The 18,434-nt window shown below is 44.7% G+C and overlaps 1 protein-coding gene across 1 annotated transcript; it reads left to right on the top strand.

Annotated features, from left to right (window-relative positions):
- Window positions 1-337: 337 nt before the first annotated feature.
- LOC109690950 (eosinophil cationic protein 1-like) lies at window positions 338-1,271 on the top strand. Its single transcript, XM_074066929.1, has 2 exons — window positions 338-444; window positions 667-1,271. The coding sequence occupies exon 2, from the start codon at window positions 672-674 to the stop codon at window positions 1,140-1,142; it is 471 nt and encodes a 156-aa protein (XP_073923030.1). The 5' UTR covers window positions 338-444; window positions 667-671; the 3' UTR covers window positions 1,143-1,271.
- Window positions 1,272-18,434: the final 17,163 nt, after the last annotated feature.

The raw sequence follows: 18,434 nt of genomic DNA, 5'->3' as shown, positions 1-18,434 counted from the left end.
GAAACTCTCCCTGTGAAACTGGCTGTCCCTGGATCTGCTGCTCTGAGTAACAGCCCTGACTTCCTTGGCACTTCAGAGCCTGTGGAGGCACAGTCACATAGCCTGTGCTCATTCACAGGCAACAGGGAGGATCACACACAGTATGCAGATCCCATCCTCATACTGTCCTGCCCAGGGTGACCTGTCCTTCTAGCACACCAATGGCACTGCTGTTCTTGGGTACCCGTTGGTCACCCAAGTGAAGAAAGAAGAAAGCAGTTGCCCAAGTGGGCATGTAGCAATCTGGGTTTCTGCAGGTTCAAGACTCAGAACGCTCCTGGCTCTGCCAGCTCCACCCACAAGGCCTGCTCTATATCTACTGTGCCAAGTAGGGTGGACCCACTGGCCCTGACCTCAGGACAACCAGCTGGGTGTGTTCTCACAGGAGCCACAGCACAAGACTGGGTAAGGCATGGAGCCCTGGAACCGGGATGGGATGGGCAGCAGTGGGACAGCACAGGAGAGAGGGCAGAGCTGAAGTTAGTGCCCAGAGGCTTGTCATATTTTGGTAATGACAAATGAATGGTAATATGACCCGCCGGACAGCAGGGAGCCTGTAGGCTGGGACCAGGGCGTGTTATAACTGAGTCAGGATTCGGGGACTGTCATTTCTCTTTTTTTCCATAGGAAACATGGTTGCAAAGCTGCTCCATTCCCAACTTTGCCTCCTGCTGCTGCTGGGGCTCCTGGGAATAGTGCCCTTGTTGCAGGCCGGACCACATGGTTTACCTGATTATGAGTGGTTTAGAATCCAGCACATAAAAAATGGGAGCATCCAATGTAATATCGAAATGCTGAAAATTAACACCTATACAAGGATTTGCAAAGGCTTTAATACTTTTCTTAATATAAACTTTACCGATGCTGTTAATGTATGTAACAACCCAGTTACAATGTGCCATGAAGGAAAATCCCAAAACTGTCACAATAGTTCAGTTCCTGTGTCTATAACTGATTGTAACCTCATCTCACCTTCAGATAATATTACACAATGCAAATATTCTCGAAACCGGAGCATAAGTTTCTACAGAATTGCTTGTGATCCAATAACTCCACAGGTTAATGATACCTTGGTTCCAGTTCACTTGGATGGGACATTCTAGCTCCAGAGGCAGCATCTCATGCCATCGCTCATCGGCCAGCTCCACAATCACATGAAGACCCGATCCCTTCATCCACCTGCCATGTCAGCACCTGTCATGGAACCAGGATCAGCTGAAGCAGCCTGTGGCTTATGCAATAAACATCTTTGCAGAGTCATCTAGATGTCTGTGTGTCTCTTCTTTCTGTCCTGCTGTCATCTAGTCACAATCATCCTGGAAACATTTCCCTTCCTTTCCCTCAGTTTTTGGGGAATAGAGAGATGGGAGCTTAGAGACTCTTTGTATCAGGGAGGAGCAGGGCATTATTCCTCTCGCTGCCTTAGGCTGGGACTGGGGTCTCCACTGAATCTGCACAGTGACAAAGATTGGTGAGCTTGGCTCCTCCACCCCTCTCCACCACTAAGCCCTTCCCTTGGTTCTCCAAGTCCTTCCTTTGGTTCTCCAAGTCCTTCCTTGCACACTCCAACTTTGGTATTATTTTTGTTATTTTGTGACTGACAATGATTGCACAAATTTATGGCATGTACGGAGGTTCTGGTACATGTATATGATGTGTAGTGATTAAAATCAAAATAATTAGCATTTCCAACACTTGTCAGCATTTCCTAGTAGAAATGATCGAAATCTTCTCTGCTAGCTATTGTGGAACAGAGTGAATTGTTATCTACAGTCACCCTCTGTGCTGTAGTACTCTAGGACAGGTTACCTCTATCTACCTCTATTTTGGTAGCTGCGACACAGCCTTTCCCTAGTCCCGTGCTCCCAGCCTCAGGCTTCTCTATTCCCCTCACCACTTTTGTTTGATAGGGCATCTAGTCCCCAGGAGTGAGAACATGTAGAATTTGTCTCCCATATTCATTTATTTCACTGAACGTAGAAGTTCCATTCTTGTTTTCACTCTTAATGACTAAATAGCATCCCATCGTGTGCGTGCACCGTTTTCATTATTATTTGTAGGGGTGAAGAACGCTTAGGTTGCTTGCGTTTGAACAGTGCTGCAGTAAACATGAGAGCACACCTGTCTCTATGACACACTGATCCCCCTGGCTTTGGATGCCTACCCAACGTGGGAGTGCTGGATCACATCACAGTTCTATCTGGTGTATTTGAGAAACGTCCATACTGCTTATGGGAATGGCAGCACTAACGTGAGAAACCCTCCTACCATGCACAAGGGTACCTTTTCACCACATCCTCAGCAGCATGAATTACTTCTGTCTTTTGGAAGATATTCATTCTAAGTTGAGGAGATGATGTCTCATTGTGACTTTGATTTGCATCTCCCTCAGGATAATGCTTTTGACCAGTTTTCTTATATGCATGGTGGCATTCATTTGTGTTCTTTTGAAGACTGTCTATTCAGATCATCAGCCTATTTTTTAGTCATGTTTGTATTTCTCCTGTTGAGATGTTGGAGTTCTTTGCACATTCTGGACACTAATTCCTTTTCACATGAACAGTTTGTAAATATTTTCCTTCATTCTGTGGGTTACCTCTCTACTCTGTTGACTATTTCTTTGCTGTGTAGGACCTTTCTAATTTGATATAATATTTTTGGGTTTTTTTTTCACTCTGTTGCCAGTACTTTTGTGAACATCTCAAAACAATTCCTGCCTTTAACAACTGAAAAGTTTCTTCTAAGTTTTTTCTAGTATTTTCCTCTTTCCAAGTGTGACAGTTAAGCCTTTCTTCCATTTCAAGTTGATTATTCTAAGGGTGAAAGATAGGTATCTAGTTTCATTATTCTGCATATTGGTGTCCAGTTTTACCTGCACAGTTTATTGAAGGAGTGTGCTTTCTCAATACACAGTCTGGTGTCCTCATGGAAAATCAGTTGCAGGTAAGGATGTGGATTTCCTTCTGGGATTGCTGTGTTCCTTAGGTCTATGTCTGGCAGGGTTTTGCCAGAAGCAGACTGTTTGATTGCTCTATTTTCTGTGCTTTTTCACCATTTACTTATTTACTTATTTTTAATTAGGATATATTTGTTGTACATGAGTCATTCATTGTGTCAATTCTAAATAAGCTTATTCTGTACACTGGTTAGATCACCCTCACCACCTCTCCCCTCTGTCCCCTCCCTTCCCCACTTAAAGCAACTGCACTCTATAAGTATATGAACTCCATCCACCATACACCCCACCTTGGTCTCTGTCATTCACCCTCCCCCAGTACCCTCACACACACTGTGTGCCTATTTTACAGTCTTGCTTCTCATTATTAATAATGTAGTCAATAGGGGTTTCTCAGTGGATCCCTGCAGTGAGTGTACTTTCCTTTGCTCCCTTCAACCCCTTCACACTACTCTCCCTTATCCTTTTACCTCCCACCCTTCATTTTTCAATAGCTATCAATACATATCCTTATATCCTCTACCTTCACACGGTATGTTTTATGATATTACCGATTCTCTATCATTCCCTCTTCCTTTCCCTCCTTCCCCGAGTTCCATAGAGAAGTTCCACTGTTACAAACATGTTTACATATGAGTTTGTGTGTGGTCATGCTTGTTTGGGGGTTTATGTTTATCTTTTGGATCAATCCTCCATATGTGAGTAAAAACATGTGGTATTTGTCTTTCTGATCCTGGCTTACGTCATCAACATGATGTCCTCCAGTTATATCTGTTCACCTTCAAACCACATGTCACATATGTCATTATTCCTTATAGCTGAGCAAAACTCCTATACATGTATACTTATATATATGTACACGCACACACTTTCTTGATCCATTCGTCAGTTACAGGACACCTGGGCTGTTTCCAAAGGTTGGCTATTGTGAACAGTGCTGCAATAAACATCAGTGCACAGGTCTCTCGGTTGTATCCTGTCTTGCATTCCTTTGGGTAGATGCCCAGAAGCAGTATCACTGGATCATATGGCAGTTTGATCTTTAACTTTTTGAGGCATCTTCATACTGCTTTCCTAATGCTCGTACTAATTTGCATTCCCACCAACAGTGTAGAAGCATTACTGTTTCGTCACATACTAGCCAGCATTTGTTGTTGAAATGCTCTTGAGTATGTCCTTTTAACTGGGGTGAGATGAAATTTTAGTGGTGTTTTGATTTGCATCTCTTTCATAGCCAGGGAAGTGAACCCTTCTTCATGGATTTACTGGCCATTTGTATGTCTTCCCTTCAGAATTGCCTGTTTAAATCATCTGTTCATTTCTTCACTGGGATGTTGATTCTTTGGGGGTTGAGTTTTTAGGTCTGTAGATTCTGGGTATTATTCCCTTATCATGTGAATAACTGGCAAAGATTTTCTCCCGTTCTGTAGGCAATCTCTTGAGTCTACTGACTGTTTCTTTTGCTGTGCAGAAGTGTTTTAGTTGATGCAGTTCCATTTGCTCATTCTTGGTCTTAGATGTTGAGTCTTTTGAGTTACGTTTAGGAAGTCATTTCATATGCCTATCTGTTCCAGTGTGTTTCCTACTACTTACTGGAGTTGTTTCAGAGTTTTAGGCCTTATATTAAGGTCTTTGATCCACTATGAGTTGATTCGGTATGGGGTGAGAGGCAGGGATCTACTTTCAGTCTTCTATGTGTGGATGTCCAGTTTTCCCAGAAGCATTTGTTGAAGGCAATCTTGATGATGCCTCTAGTTACATTCTCTTGCCTCAGCATTGCTTTGGCTCTTTGGGGTCTTCCCTAGTCCCATATGAATTCTGGGATTTTTTCCCTTGTTTTCTGAAGAACGCCATTGGTATTTTTATAGAGATTGCATTGATATATAGACCACTATCAGTACAATTGTTATTTTAATGGTATTAATTTTTGGATCTATGCACATTGGATGTCTGACCATTTTTTGTCTTCTTTATCATTCCTTTCCTCAGTGGTTTATAAGGCTCATTGCAGAGATTTTTCTCCTTGGTAAAATATATTGCTAGCACTTTGATTTTTCATCATGTGCTTTTTGTTTTGAACACTTCTATTTGGATTATTTTCCTGCATTCTTTTTCAGATAGCTCAGTATTGCTGTACAGAAGTCCTCCTGATTTCCCTATGCTGACTTTCCATCCTATGGAAATGTGTCTGAATTTCTTCATAAGGTCTAATAGTCACATGATTATTTCTCATATGAGACCCATAAATAGGAAAATCTGACATCCTCTTTCCAAACCAATGCCCTTTACCTTTCTCTCTTCCTCCCTCTCTCTCTCTCTTTCCCTTCCTCTCACTTAATTTCTTGTCTTTGGCTCCATAGAGACTGGGTGTAACAAGAAACCTCTTTAAGTTTCTCATTCAATATCTGATCAAATTCCCCTTCCCCAACCCTCACCAATGTACATCTGATCATCATGGGGTGCATTTTAAAATATCCAATGAAGCCATTTAGAAAGAATCTTAACTTCCATATCTCCTCTATGTAATTTTCCATTCACCACCTCCCATATATGCATTCAAAAACCTGTATCTTGGGTACAAATTCCCATTCAGAGTCAGGATGTTTTCAGGAATTGACCTCAGTTTTATACTGAGGTGTTGTTTGCCCTCTTACAATATTTTCTGAGTAAATACAATTTCAGTGCTTGGCTCCATGCCAGCCGAAGAGGTATGGGGCCCATGAGGAAGTAGAAAATGGATGTGTTTCATTTTGTCTGGTTGTTTCTTTTTGGTGGTACTGGGGTTTGACTTGGTGCCTCATGCTTTCTAGGCTGGTGCTTACCACTCAAGCCTACTCCCAACACTGTTTTGGGGTATTTTAGAGATAGGGTCTCACAAACTGTTTAGCTAGACTAATTTTGAAAGATGATTCTCCTGATCTCACCTCCTGAGTAGGGAGGATCACAGGCATGAGCCATCGGCGCCTAGATTGTCTGATTTATAAGTCATAGATTTTATGATACAAATGAACTTTATAGTACAGAACAGCTTTACAGTACAACTGTAGAGAACAAAAGAAATAGTTTAGCCTAAAGCTTTTAAAGGATGTGCATAAAATCTCTTATAGCTATAAGAGGTGGATGCAGGACTGAGTCAAACATGGCAGGTCAGGTGTTTAGGAAGCTATACGGGCATTTTGAACACTGCATGGAAGAGAGATGGAACCTTCCTGTACCCTCTCCTTCTAGAGAGCAGAAGGAGAGGTTCATCTGTGGGGAGAGGGAGGCTGTGGCAAGAGGGATCTCTCAACCAGGCATTGGCTCTTGCATACTCTGCCCTCCACAGCTGTCCCAGGAGGTGAATTGTCAGTTCATTCCACACGAACCAGGAAATCATTGGATCCATGATGAAGAATGATAGATACAGTGACAGAAGAGATAAACTGACATGCATAACGACAGCTCCTGCCCTGTTTCAGGGTGCAGGTCATCACCAGAGGGTCCAGTAGAAACAGGAAGGGGAAAGGAAAATCACTTAAAGCTGTGGAAACATGCAACCTTGAGTTATGAGGCCACAGGGGTCTCTTGAGAGTTCCAGACACAGAAAGGCACAAAATAGTAATATCATCCCATCTACACCTCGGTGTTCCCATTGGATTTCTGACTTCCATTTGGATCCTCGTCTTCCAGGCCTACAGATACAGCTATGTCTGCTCCCACTACTACTGAGTAGTGTCAGGAGTTCTTGCTCTTAGCTGTCCCTCACACAGATGCTACACTGGATCTTCTCCTCTAGAGGTGGCATGAAGAGCAGCAATTCAGGCTGGTACTTGGAGCCCACACATTGCACAGGAGCACGGCTTTGGACAAATGCTGTGCTTGACACAATCTACTGACTTGGAAACACAGGATTGTGCCATGAGGTGACATCATTCATATTCCAAGTACCATGAAAATAAATGGAAGAGATGGTATGCCAAAAAACTAGAGCCACATGTCCTATGAAAGAAGATAAATGAACCTCCTCTGTCTCCCACGTAATCCAAAATCTCTTCCCAGTCAGGAAAGCAACCTAGACTTAAGACCAATCACCTGTCTGCCCCGAGGCTTCTCCAGTGTGGACTCATGCCCTCTCCTGCCATCTTCTCATTCATCCATTCATTCCACTCTCCACCTGACATCTCCATACCAGAGACTGTGCTCTGGGCTCCAAGCACTGTCCTAAAGAAACCTGGTGCTAAATAAACACTGACAGGTTCTTCTATTTCTGCCATCTCATGGTTCTACAACTTATCCCAGGAAACAGAAAATTCTGTTAATTGTCAGGAGTGAAAATACACAGAGCAGTACAGGTAGATGAGCTCAAAGTGCCATGGAAATCACACTGCAGACTGAATAGGAAGGACCCACCCAGAGAAGGAAATGTCAACAAGATAAGAAGAGCCACTTCTAGGTACACCAGAGGCAGAGCAAAGCTGTCAGAGGAAGACAGACAGAGACACAGACGTCAAAACTCCTAAATTAATCAAAGAACCTCAGAGAGCTCAGGGTAAAAACTGCAGAACTGAAGTTCAGAGGGGTTTGCTGATGCCTCCCACTGTAACAAGAAAGCAGTGAGCACATGGGCTCAGTGGGGTCACGTGGTGTCTCCTTCAGATGCCACTGTTCCAACTTTACGTTTTTAGAGACTAAACTGAGACACCATGAAACTTCAAACAGCTTATTTGCTCTCTTTGTGTGTGTGTGTGTGTGTGTGTGTGTGTGTGTGTGCGCGCACCCAGGATTTACCCACACTAAGCAGGCATCTACCACTGCTCTAACCCCCTTCCCTAACCAGCTCATTAGAGTAAGAAGTAACTCGTTTATTGCTCTGATAATAACCAAGCCACAGAGTCAAATAATTACTGGGACAATGTGCAAGTGAATAAGCAGTTACTTGATTTGGTGCCAAAATTGCCTTTTGTGTCTTACCTTGGCAAAAAGGTAGTGATCACAACAGAATATGAGTGTTGGCTACTTAGGCTTGACAAACATTGAGTTCATATCTGTCTAATCCCCATCTTATCAGAATTGACCCAATCTAAATTTGTTCATGTGGAAGCACAGCTAAGGCTATTTTCATGACTCAAAATAGGTTTTGTCTGGTCAAGCTCTGGCAGCTCATGCCTGCAATCCTTGCTACTCAGGAGGCAGAGATCAAGAGGGTCTCTGTTTGAAGACAACCCAGCAAATAGTTCACAAGACACTATCTCAAAAATACCCATGCAAAAAAGGACTGGTGGAATGGTTTAAGCAGTAAGAGCACCTGCCTAACAAGTGTGAGGCCCTGAGTTCAAACTCTGGTCTGGACAGTGATTTTTCAGGCTTGTATGTATTTTAAGTTTGATTTAACTGTCCTACTCAGGTAACCATGGTGCCACTACTAATATGAGGACATTAGTAATAAAAATTGTGTTTCCAGTTGACAGGAAGAGAAAAAAATTTTGTGGATTAATTTTCCTTGAATGGAATAGACACCATGGAAGGATCTAGGTCCAGTTTTCTACCATGCAAGCTGTACCCCTATTTAACATCTCTTAGAAGGCAGCTTCCCCAACGCCTGCAGCTCACTTCCCACTCTGTACAATTTAGCACACAACCTCTTTCCCTGGCATGCTGACATCTTGCCTACAGTGCCTGCAAATCCGTGCTCATCCTTTACAGCCAGTTAAAGGGGCCCTTTTTTCTGGACCCCATCATCATCCCATCAGGACAAGTAACCTCCTTCTGGGTCCAGGAACCATGCTCAAAGAGCTGTTTTAGCTCGATGATATTGTAACGAAATGTTTGTATATTTTCATGTGCTTTCTGGTGACCAAGAAAAGTGTGTGTCATGATTCAAACCAGGGACTTGGTCTAGTTCCTCAGTAAAAACCATTAAGAACTGGATCCCTATTCTATTGAAAGACAGCAGAAGAGTGCAATTCTGTATCTTGTGTTTCCTGCCTTTCTCTGTCTCATACAATGTGAATAACATGTGAAATTAAAATTTAAAAACCCACTTCTACAGGCCCCAATTTCTGCATCTTTCTGAATGTTCCAGGATAGGTTAGATTTGTGTTATAACTAAACTGAACACAGGATTAGACAGCAATGATCACCAGGTAGGTTTAGTTTCTCCTAAAGCATCTTAAAGATTCCACAGAAAATCCTCACTGAATTCAATCACATTTGAATTCTTAATAAACAACCCCCTACTCTGACTCTGGGCACATCAATGGTTGGATGATCAGTGGCAGATGTTCTGACCTAACAATAATTCCAAACATTGGCAACTCCGTGGGTCAACCTCTTCCCACCAGGGAGGCATGTTGTGTTCCTGGCCTCAGAAATACCAAAGGGGAGCAGCACCTAGAGTGTCAAAGAATTCCATGTCAAGGGGGCCAGTCCCCCTCATGGATCAACCCAGCCCTGCACCCGATATTCGTCAGTAGCAGGACCCAAATATTGAAGCCTCAGAATCACTTTACACTCTAAACATATCACAGAAAACCCCAGGACCTTCTGTTTACATTCACTATGTTCATTCATATTTACTTCTTAGAAAGTTATTTTAATATTCATGAGTTAATGATCATTTAATTATAATGAACAAATTATGTCAATATAAACACCATACTTTGAAAAAGCAAGCCTGTTTCCTATAATAAAAAGATTAATAAGGAAAATGGCAATGATTTCCATTTTCTAACTCTCTCTCATGACTGACTCTACAGACATCTTATTTCCCATAACTGCCCTGCATTCATCCGTTACATCATATTGTTTTCCTGAGTTGTATTTTGAAAAAGACTGTGTCCTAGCATAGATGCACAATGGAAAAAGTAAGCACGTCCCAGCTGCTTCCAATAGTTTGGGATCACCAGGGTTCTAGGATCACACTTGACCTAATCAGTGAGCACCTCTCATCCCTTAGGCCCAGCAGAGGGTTCTGAGAGGGACCTGTGACACAGTCACAGAAGATGGCAGGGAATGTTGGGGGGTGAGGGTGGGAGCCTTTTCCTGCTCTGCTTATTACTGAGACAATAAAAGGTTTGGAGTTGCTGCCATCAGCTTATCAACATGTGGGGACATCTGTCTGAAAAGAGAAGCAACAGAGGGGACAGGGGGATGGCGCAAGAGAGAGAAGCTCAATTCTGTTTTCACCATCTGAGTTCTGATAAGCTGCTCATTAAGCCATAACAGTACCTTGTTACCTAGGACGGTTTAACTGTGCTTTCAGGTTTAGGACATCACAGAGACCATGGACTTGGAGAGAAGGGGTTTAGGGCGCTAAAGAGCAGGGAAGAGATGGTTATAATGAACACAACAATAAAATCCATGCCATGTTAATTTTTCATCTTCACATGAGCAGAATTTTTGAACAGAGTAAATGAGTAGGTCTCCTTGAGAAAATTACTTTTGAGTAGACTTACAGGGCATGAAAAAGTTACCACGCACATGCAGGTGGATGGCATCAGGCCCAAGTGCTCAGAAGGCAGGAACGAGCCTGGTACCTTCGAGGAACAGCAAAGAAGTCAGGTTTTGAATTGCGAAAATATTGCATGGAAACTAGCAAAGATAACATGAATAATAAATGGAGGGAAAAAGTACTGTTGTTATAATTACTAAGTGTCCCTTGGTCCACACTATAAAGGTAGACAGGGACTATCCTGGAAGATCAGCTTTGCTGTTTAAATCATGTCACCCTGGACAAAGAACTTCATCTCTCAGAGAAGGTTTCTACGCTTTTAAAAGGAAGATGATTTTGGCTTTCTCTTATGGTCTTGAAAGCACTCAGTTATATGCAACTTACACACACAGTGCACAACAGCTAACCGTACAGCTAGCATTTCAGTCAGTCAGTCAGTCGACACACACTTTTGACCACTTTATATATCGAGTGAATCATACAGTTCAGGCACAATTTCTGTTCACATGGAGCTGAGAGTACAGCCAAGAACACAGGCATTCATAAAATAATCACAGAGTGAGTGCCAGTACAGCCAGAATAAGGTCTAGGAGGAGGAGACAGGCTGTGCAAAGGCAGTTCCCTGGTCCTGAGAGGTCAGGGAGGCTTTCCTGAGAGAGCAATGGACCCGCTAGTTGTTACCCTCTTCCTAAATGCCTCAGGCTAATAAACAGATCACAGTCCCAAGCACCAGTGACTGTGACACATTGTGGTCATTTATTTAACATGACTTAAATGAGTGAACCAACAGGAACATGCGGGGTCCAAATGTCTCCCTGCCATGCAGGCTCCTCCCCCTGGCTTCTCTCGACAGCCCTCCATTCCCTCCTCTTCTTCTGCGGAATTTTTCCTCTATCTGCTAATGGGACTGGGGTTAGAGAAACATTCCAGTGTGGCTGGCACAGCGACACCCATCTCCAGAACTCCTCTATCAGCCTGGCACTGAAGGCGTCACCTGAGCCCTCGCTGTGTTTGACAACAGCAAGAAGGGGACTTTGGTGTCAAGTGAGCACAAAGGAGGGTTGTGAAATGACTTTTTCTCCCAGGAGGGCCATCCTAAGAACACGGGCTGGACACCTCCGAGAAGAACCCCAAGTTCCCAAGCAAGTCCATCCCAGGCCTAGAGGCACAGGCACGACACAGAGCCCCTCCCTACAGCTCTTTTTAAACAGCAACTTGCAACGTTTTAGAATTTGGCTCACCGGGTTACATTATTTGTCCTTCCCAACAGCTAGGTTTTTCTAAAATATGTAAACAGAATTACTCTCCACCCTCCTGGGTGTTCAGAGACCAGTGCATGAAGTAATAAGATGAAGCTGATTTATTTGTTTATTTATTTATTTATTTTGGTGGGACTAGGGCTTGGACTCAGGGCTTCACATTTGCAAAGCAGAATCTGTACTACTTGAGCCACACCTCAGTGCATTTGGCTCTGGTAATTTGGGGGATGGGGTCTCACAAACTATTTGCCTGGGCTGGCCTTGAACCAGATCTTCCCAATCTCAGCTTCCCAAATAGGTAGGGTTACAGGTGTGTGCCACTGTGCCCACAGATGATGCTGATTTCCATATGCAATGACTGTCCTTCTCCTGGTGGTGACAGTACTGAAAACTATGCAATTCTTTGGGGACACAGACAAACATGTAGGTCTTCCCAAATTATGACGTTTTGGCTCAACTGCTCAGTGGGTCAGGCCTCAGAGGCAGTGTATGGGCAGTAAGGAGTATGTAGGTGAATTATATACCCAGGTCTCCAGCCTCTGTGACAGGATGCACAGAAACTGGATAGTCCAACTGCAGGACCAGGATACAGAGGTTGTTCAGGCGCTTTGAGAAGGTGGAACGTGAGCTGGCACGATCCTTCTGGAAGTCCATGGGAGCAAGTGCTGGCTTCCTTCAGCTCTCTCAGGCTAACTGACGAGTTGCTTGTGCCATCACATCTGGCTCTGCTACAGATGGGTTAAGATGTATAAACTACTTTAAACAAGGAATGCTTAAAGAGTGCTGAAGAGTGGCAGGAGGCCTAGCGCTGGTGGCTCCACTGTAATCCTAGCTTCTTGGAAGTTTCAGATCTGGAGGATCAAGGTTGGAGGCCAGCTCCAGCAAACAATTCATGAGGCCCAATCTTCAAAATAACCAGAGCAAAATGGACTGGAAGTGTGGCTCAAGTGGCAGATGCCTGCCTTGCAAACATGAAGCCTTGAGTTCAAACCCCAGTCCCACCAAAAAAAGAAAAGGAAAAATAGTGACAGGAAAGCAGGAGGAGGGTGAACACTCCAAAGAGGTTAATAGACTATGTAACTTACCTATCCAACAGCCTACAAACGAACATTACTTGAGAATCTTTTAAGTTAAAGGGTGTACCTACAACAGATCACACAGATACAAAGAAATCGAAGGCCAGAAAACAGACCAAGTTTTTGAGGAAGTTCTCCTGTTTGAGGGCGAGCTGCAGGATCATGGAGTTTCGAGCCTCAGTGTGAAAATTAGAGCAATGCCTTCCAGCTTTTTCCTACTATTGGGACTTTTCTAGGGAATTGATGGGGTGTTTATCAGAATAAAGACACCAGGCTTTACCATGAGGCTGACAGACCCACATACTACAAGGACATCACGAGACAGCAAAACTGCTAATCCAGAAAGAAGTGATCCCAGCCCTGCAGACTCACCAGGAGCTACACCTGTGGAACAGAATGTGCACGATTCACACCCATTGTGGAATCTGAAAGAGGGACACGGTGGCTAGGTGGAGGGACTCATTTCTGTTATGAGAATGAATTGCCTTGCGCATGTGTGGACTTTCTGTAGCCCTAAAGGAAAGAAATAAATGATTGCTTCAGTCAGGTTCCACGTAACCACTGTCTCTCTTCAAACTCATGCTCCAGATTCATACGTTGTGGGGTTAACTTTGATTTCGAAGTTATCACAAAGTAGGAGCAGCGCAGGTGCGATGTGTGTGTGGCTCACGAGCAGTGGACATAATCGGCATCCTCAGGAAACTCTGTCTTCTACTACCAAGATTTAATTTCAATCATGGAAGCCCAGGTTTCCTGATCGTGCGTGCTGATGTGCCGATTTCACTTTGGGCTTTCTGACATTTATTCACACTTCTGGAGAGTTATGGCTTGTCATCTGGGAAATTAATCTCACAGTTCAATAATCTTCATCCACAAAAATTTTTACATTTATTTTCCCCGAATTTTAAGTTAGCCTGAAATTGAAGGAAAGTTTTAGACATAGAACCAAAACAAAAGAAAACAAAACTTCTTGTGTTTTGGAGACGCTAAGCTTTTATGTACACAGAATCTTGACCATGGCTTCCCTAGGATGTCAGAGCTGTCTTCCCTCCATCTTCAGGTGCTTTTCAGTACAGGACCTCAGTACAGAGAGTGGACAGAAGTACATTTCAAATACATTGGATGATTTTGATGATGACCCTTTACAATTTTATTTTTTGTTCTGCGATTCTGGATGGTCTTCATAAAGTGGAAAATTACAGAAGCCTCAAGTAAGGAATCACTTGAATTTTTCTAAATATCTCTTTAACTGGGGTGGGGGAGAAGGGGCCCATCACCATTTTGTTCTGGCTTGAAATAACTTTTGCACATATGTCCACTTGGTTGGTAAGCCATTAAAAGGAGCATTTAACTGAAAGGACTAGCAGATCTCTTCAGGTGGTTGCCCCAAGATAATTTTAGTGGAAAAGAAACAGCTGAATCCCAACAGTACTCCCGCTTTGGTACGCTGTGGTGACCCAAGGGACAGTATCTTATTAGATAAATTTCTTCCCCACAGTTTCGGGGCTTGTCTGCCTTCTGCATTACTTTAAAGTGTAGGAAAGCGTGCTCCTTGATCCATGTATGTACTCAGCTGTCTAAAGAAGAAAACTGCTCAGCCTGCTTGGAGAAGTCTGGCGGCCAAGCGCGCAGGCCATGGGGAGTGACTTCTGTCCGCTGGCCGTTCTGCAGGGGACAGCCAGGCAGTGCCAGTCTCCTCTGTCCTCCTCCACACTGTGGGCTGTGTGGGAAGGCCGTGCACAGGGTGGGCGCGGGTGCACAGATAGACGAGCGTGTACAGGTGGGCGCTCATGTACAGGTGGGCGCGGGTGCACAGAGAGGTGCGTGCACAGGTGGCCGTGGGTGTACAGGTGGGTGCGGGTGTATAGGTGGGCGCAGGTGCACAGAGGGGGCGCGGGTGCACATTTGGGCGGGCGTGCACAGGGGTCGCGTGCACAGGTGGGGGAGGGTGACAGGTGCGGGTGCACAGGTGAGCGAGGTGCACAGATAGATGCGGGTGTACAGGTGGGTCGCGTGCACAGGTAGACGCGCGTGCACACGATCGGAGCTCGGCACATGCGTGCCAGTCCTTCCCCTTGCTGGAAGATCACAGCCAACAGGACAGCAGGTCAATCTCCGTCTCCCCCGGTGCCTCTAACCTGCAGGGACACAGGGACCGCGCAAGCTCTGCGGGCCGCACCGCCCCCTGCTGGCCGTATCGGCAGCGGCCGCGGAAGAGCCGAGCGCAGCGTTTCAGCGCGGGGTCCGCGCACGGTTCAGGTCAGCTCGGCGGTCCGGGTTTCTCCGACCCCTCCCAGGAGCCTGGGACCCGCCATCGGGAGTGAAACTGGGGCAGATCGGCTCCGTGAGCCCCGGGAAGGCTTTCTCTAAGCCCATGCTTCAGTACCCCCTCCTCCCTCCTCCCGCACGGAAGACGGCGGGGCACCGCGATGACCGCGCTGACGCCGAGCCGCTCCTGCCCTCTGCCGGTAGGAAGCCGCCATTGCACGTGACGTCCCCGAATTGGGTCACCTGGGCCTCAGCTCTGGATAGGCTATGAGGGACCCTGGTGAGGAACCCAAGAGGAAGCATTGTCAGGCAGGACTGGAGTTCCCACATACAGAGAGGAGTGGGTCCCAGCAACTTGTCACTCCTGACGACGCTACCAGCCAGGGGCAGATCAAAAGAGCAGCTAGCAAAGGTGGACCTGGAGCCCATATCACAGTGACTCTGTCATCTCAGCAATGGGACAGGTACTTAGAAGCTGCTTTTGAATTTACATATATGCAAACGTGCAAAACAGACTCCTCACTTGGGCCAGCAAGTGTCCAAAGGGTAACTAAAAACTTGGTGTCACTGCTTCCATTTTATACCAGTGTCCTTTGCTTTGGGCCAATCTGTCCTGCACTCACTTTGTAGTCACCCAGGAAGCACAGCACTGATAGACAAACATCGATGTCTCCTGTACAAGATGGAAACTAGACCCCAGCCACTCTGCCTGGACAAAAATTAACTCAAAATGGATCAAAGGTCTTCAGAGCTAAAACCTTGACATCGATAGAGAAAACATATGGGAAACCCTTGAAGATAGGGGACTGGTAATGTTTCCTGAGTAGGACTCCAATGGATTAGGAAATAAGAACAGGAATTGACTAATGGGATCGTCTTCATCCTGACTGGGCTGTGCTGATACTTGCCTTAGGGGCACTTTCCTCCATACCTCCTCTTGAAGATGTTACCAGTAAGTCCTGTAATTCCTGGATTCCAAAGTGGCTGCAAGTGAATGGCTCAGAGCAAAGACAGATTCAAATGGAGGCAGGAATGACAAGTTTTTCTTCTACTTTTAGTTAATTCCTGGGGCCAAGCCTGGTGTCAGTGCTCTTCAGCAAAGTACCTGTTAGGCATCCACTCTGGAAATCAGTATGGAGATTCCTCAAAAAGGAAAAATAGAACTATCTTATGATCCTGCTGCACCACTCCTGGATATATACCCCCAAAGTGTGGAAGTCAGCTTACAACAGAGACAGCTGCACACCCATGTTCACAGCAGCACATTTCCAACCACCAAGCTATGGAATCAGCCTAGGTGCCCAACTACTGATGAGTGAATAAAGAAAATGTGGTTCATACACACAACAGAGTACTATTCATCAATTAAGAAAAATGAAATTATGTCATTTGCAGGAAAATGGACGGAATGAGAGTCATGTTAAGTGAAATAAGGCAGACTCCTCTCTCTCTCACATATAGAATCTTGACTTGAAATATGAATGTCAGGAGTGTAAAATGGGAGTGGGAACTAGCCAGAGGGAGGACGAGGAAAGGGCAGAGTAAAGGGGGATGAATATGATCAAAGTAGTTTATACTCATGTATAAAAATTAAAATGGCTGAGTATTCACTACTGATGAATAGATCAAGAAAATGTGGTATCTATACACAATGGAATTTTATGCAGCCATGAAGAAGAACAAAATGTTATCATTCGCTGGTAAATGGATGGAATTGGAGAACATCATTCTGAGTGAGGTTAGCTTGGCCCAAAAGCCCAAAAATCGTATGTTCTCCCTCATATGTGGACATTAGATCAAGGGCAAACACAACAAGGGGATTGGACTATGAGCACATGATAAAAGCGTGAGCACACAAGGGAGGGGTGAGGATAGGTAAGACACCTAAAAAATTAGCTAGCATTTGTTGCCCTCAACGCAGAGAAACTAAAGCAGATACCTTAAAAGCAACTGAGGCCAATAGGAGAAGGGGACCAGGAACTAGAGAAAAGGTTAGATCAAAAAGAATTAACCTAGTAGGTAACACCCACGCACAGGAAATCAATGTGAGTCAATGCCCTGTATAGCTATCCTTATATCAACCAGCAAAAACCCTTGTTCCTTCCTATTATTGCTTATACTCTCTCTACAACAAAATTAGAAATAAGGGCAAAATAGTTTCTGCGGGGTATCGAGGGGGTGGGGGGGAGAGGGAGGGGGCAGAGTGGGTGGTAAGGGAGGGGGTGGGGGCAGGGGGGAGAAATGACCCAAGCATTGTATGCACATATGAATAATAAAAAAATAAAAATTTTTAAAAATGGCTGGGTATTAATGGTTCACACCTGTAATCCTAGCTGCTTGGGAGGCTAGGATCAGGAGAATCATGGTTCAAGGCCAGCTCAGGAAAACAGTTCATGAGACCCTGTTTCCAAAATAACCACAGTAACACAGACTAAACAAATGGCTCAAACAGTAGAGCACCTGCTTTGTAACCAGGAAGTCCTGAGTTAAACCCCAGGCCAGAAAGAAAGGAAGGAAAGGAGAGAAAGAAAGAAAAGACCCTGAAATCTATTAAAAATTGCTTTATAGGAAGGAAGGGAATGAGAAAGAGTAACAGAGAGGATGAATGTGACCAAAGACATTACAGGAAAGGATGAAATATCCAGTGAAGCCCATTGTACAAATAATACACTCTGACTATATCTATAACACATATATGTATATGAAAACAGGAGACAAAGCTACCCCTGCCAGGCAGCAATAACTCCTAGTGCACCAAGGCCCCACCTGACCAGTCCTGACACAGCAAACAACCAGACCACGTGTGACTCACTGCCACTTATGACTAAACGACGCTTTTGAACCCCAGCCCCAAACTCCTGGGCCTCCACATGCCAGGTTTGGCCATTTGTCCCAATTTCCAAATAAAGGGGCATGGTGAATGCACAGAAAGGAGAGTTTTCACGAGGAAACTCCCAGGTAGAGTACGCACTTGCCCCATCTCAGCCATCTTTGGGTGTACTCGTGAGCTTTAGCTGTAAATAGACAAAGAATGAGGGCAGAGGACAAAGGTGTGCATAGTCCAGTCACAGGTGTGACCTGGCTGGTCATTATCTCTTGTTCTTCAGGGGTTCCAGAAAAACTGTTGTCCAGATCATTGTCGCCTGGCAGGTGGTGCATCCTGAGGAGGCTCTGCTTTAGGGGCAGTTTTCATCCCTGTTGTAAAGATGTTATCAGTTCTTCCTAAACCCAAGCTGATTGCAACAGGACTGCAAAGAGAATGGCTCAGAGCAAAGAGAGACACAAAACTAAGGTGGAGACGCCAAGTCTTCCTCCTGCTTTCAGTGAATTCCTGGGCCCAAGTAGGAGTCACTGCTTTTCAGCAAAAGCAATTTAAGCACCTGTTACATAACCACCAGAACACACCT

The sequence above is a fragment of the Castor canadensis genome, chromosome 3, assembly GCF_047511655.1.
Source record: "Castor canadensis chromosome 3, mCasCan1.hap1v2, whole genome shotgun sequence".
Lineage (NCBI taxonomy): Eukaryota > Metazoa > Chordata > Mammalia > Rodentia > Castoridae > Castor > Castor canadensis.
This window is presented reverse-complemented; position numbering and strand designations above follow the sequence as displayed.

Excerpts from the sequence above, each read along its gene's own strand:
- LOC109690950 (XM_074066929.1), top strand. The coding sequence starts at position 672 with ATGGTTGCAAAGCTGCTCCATTCCCAACTTTGCCTCCTGCTGCTGCTG.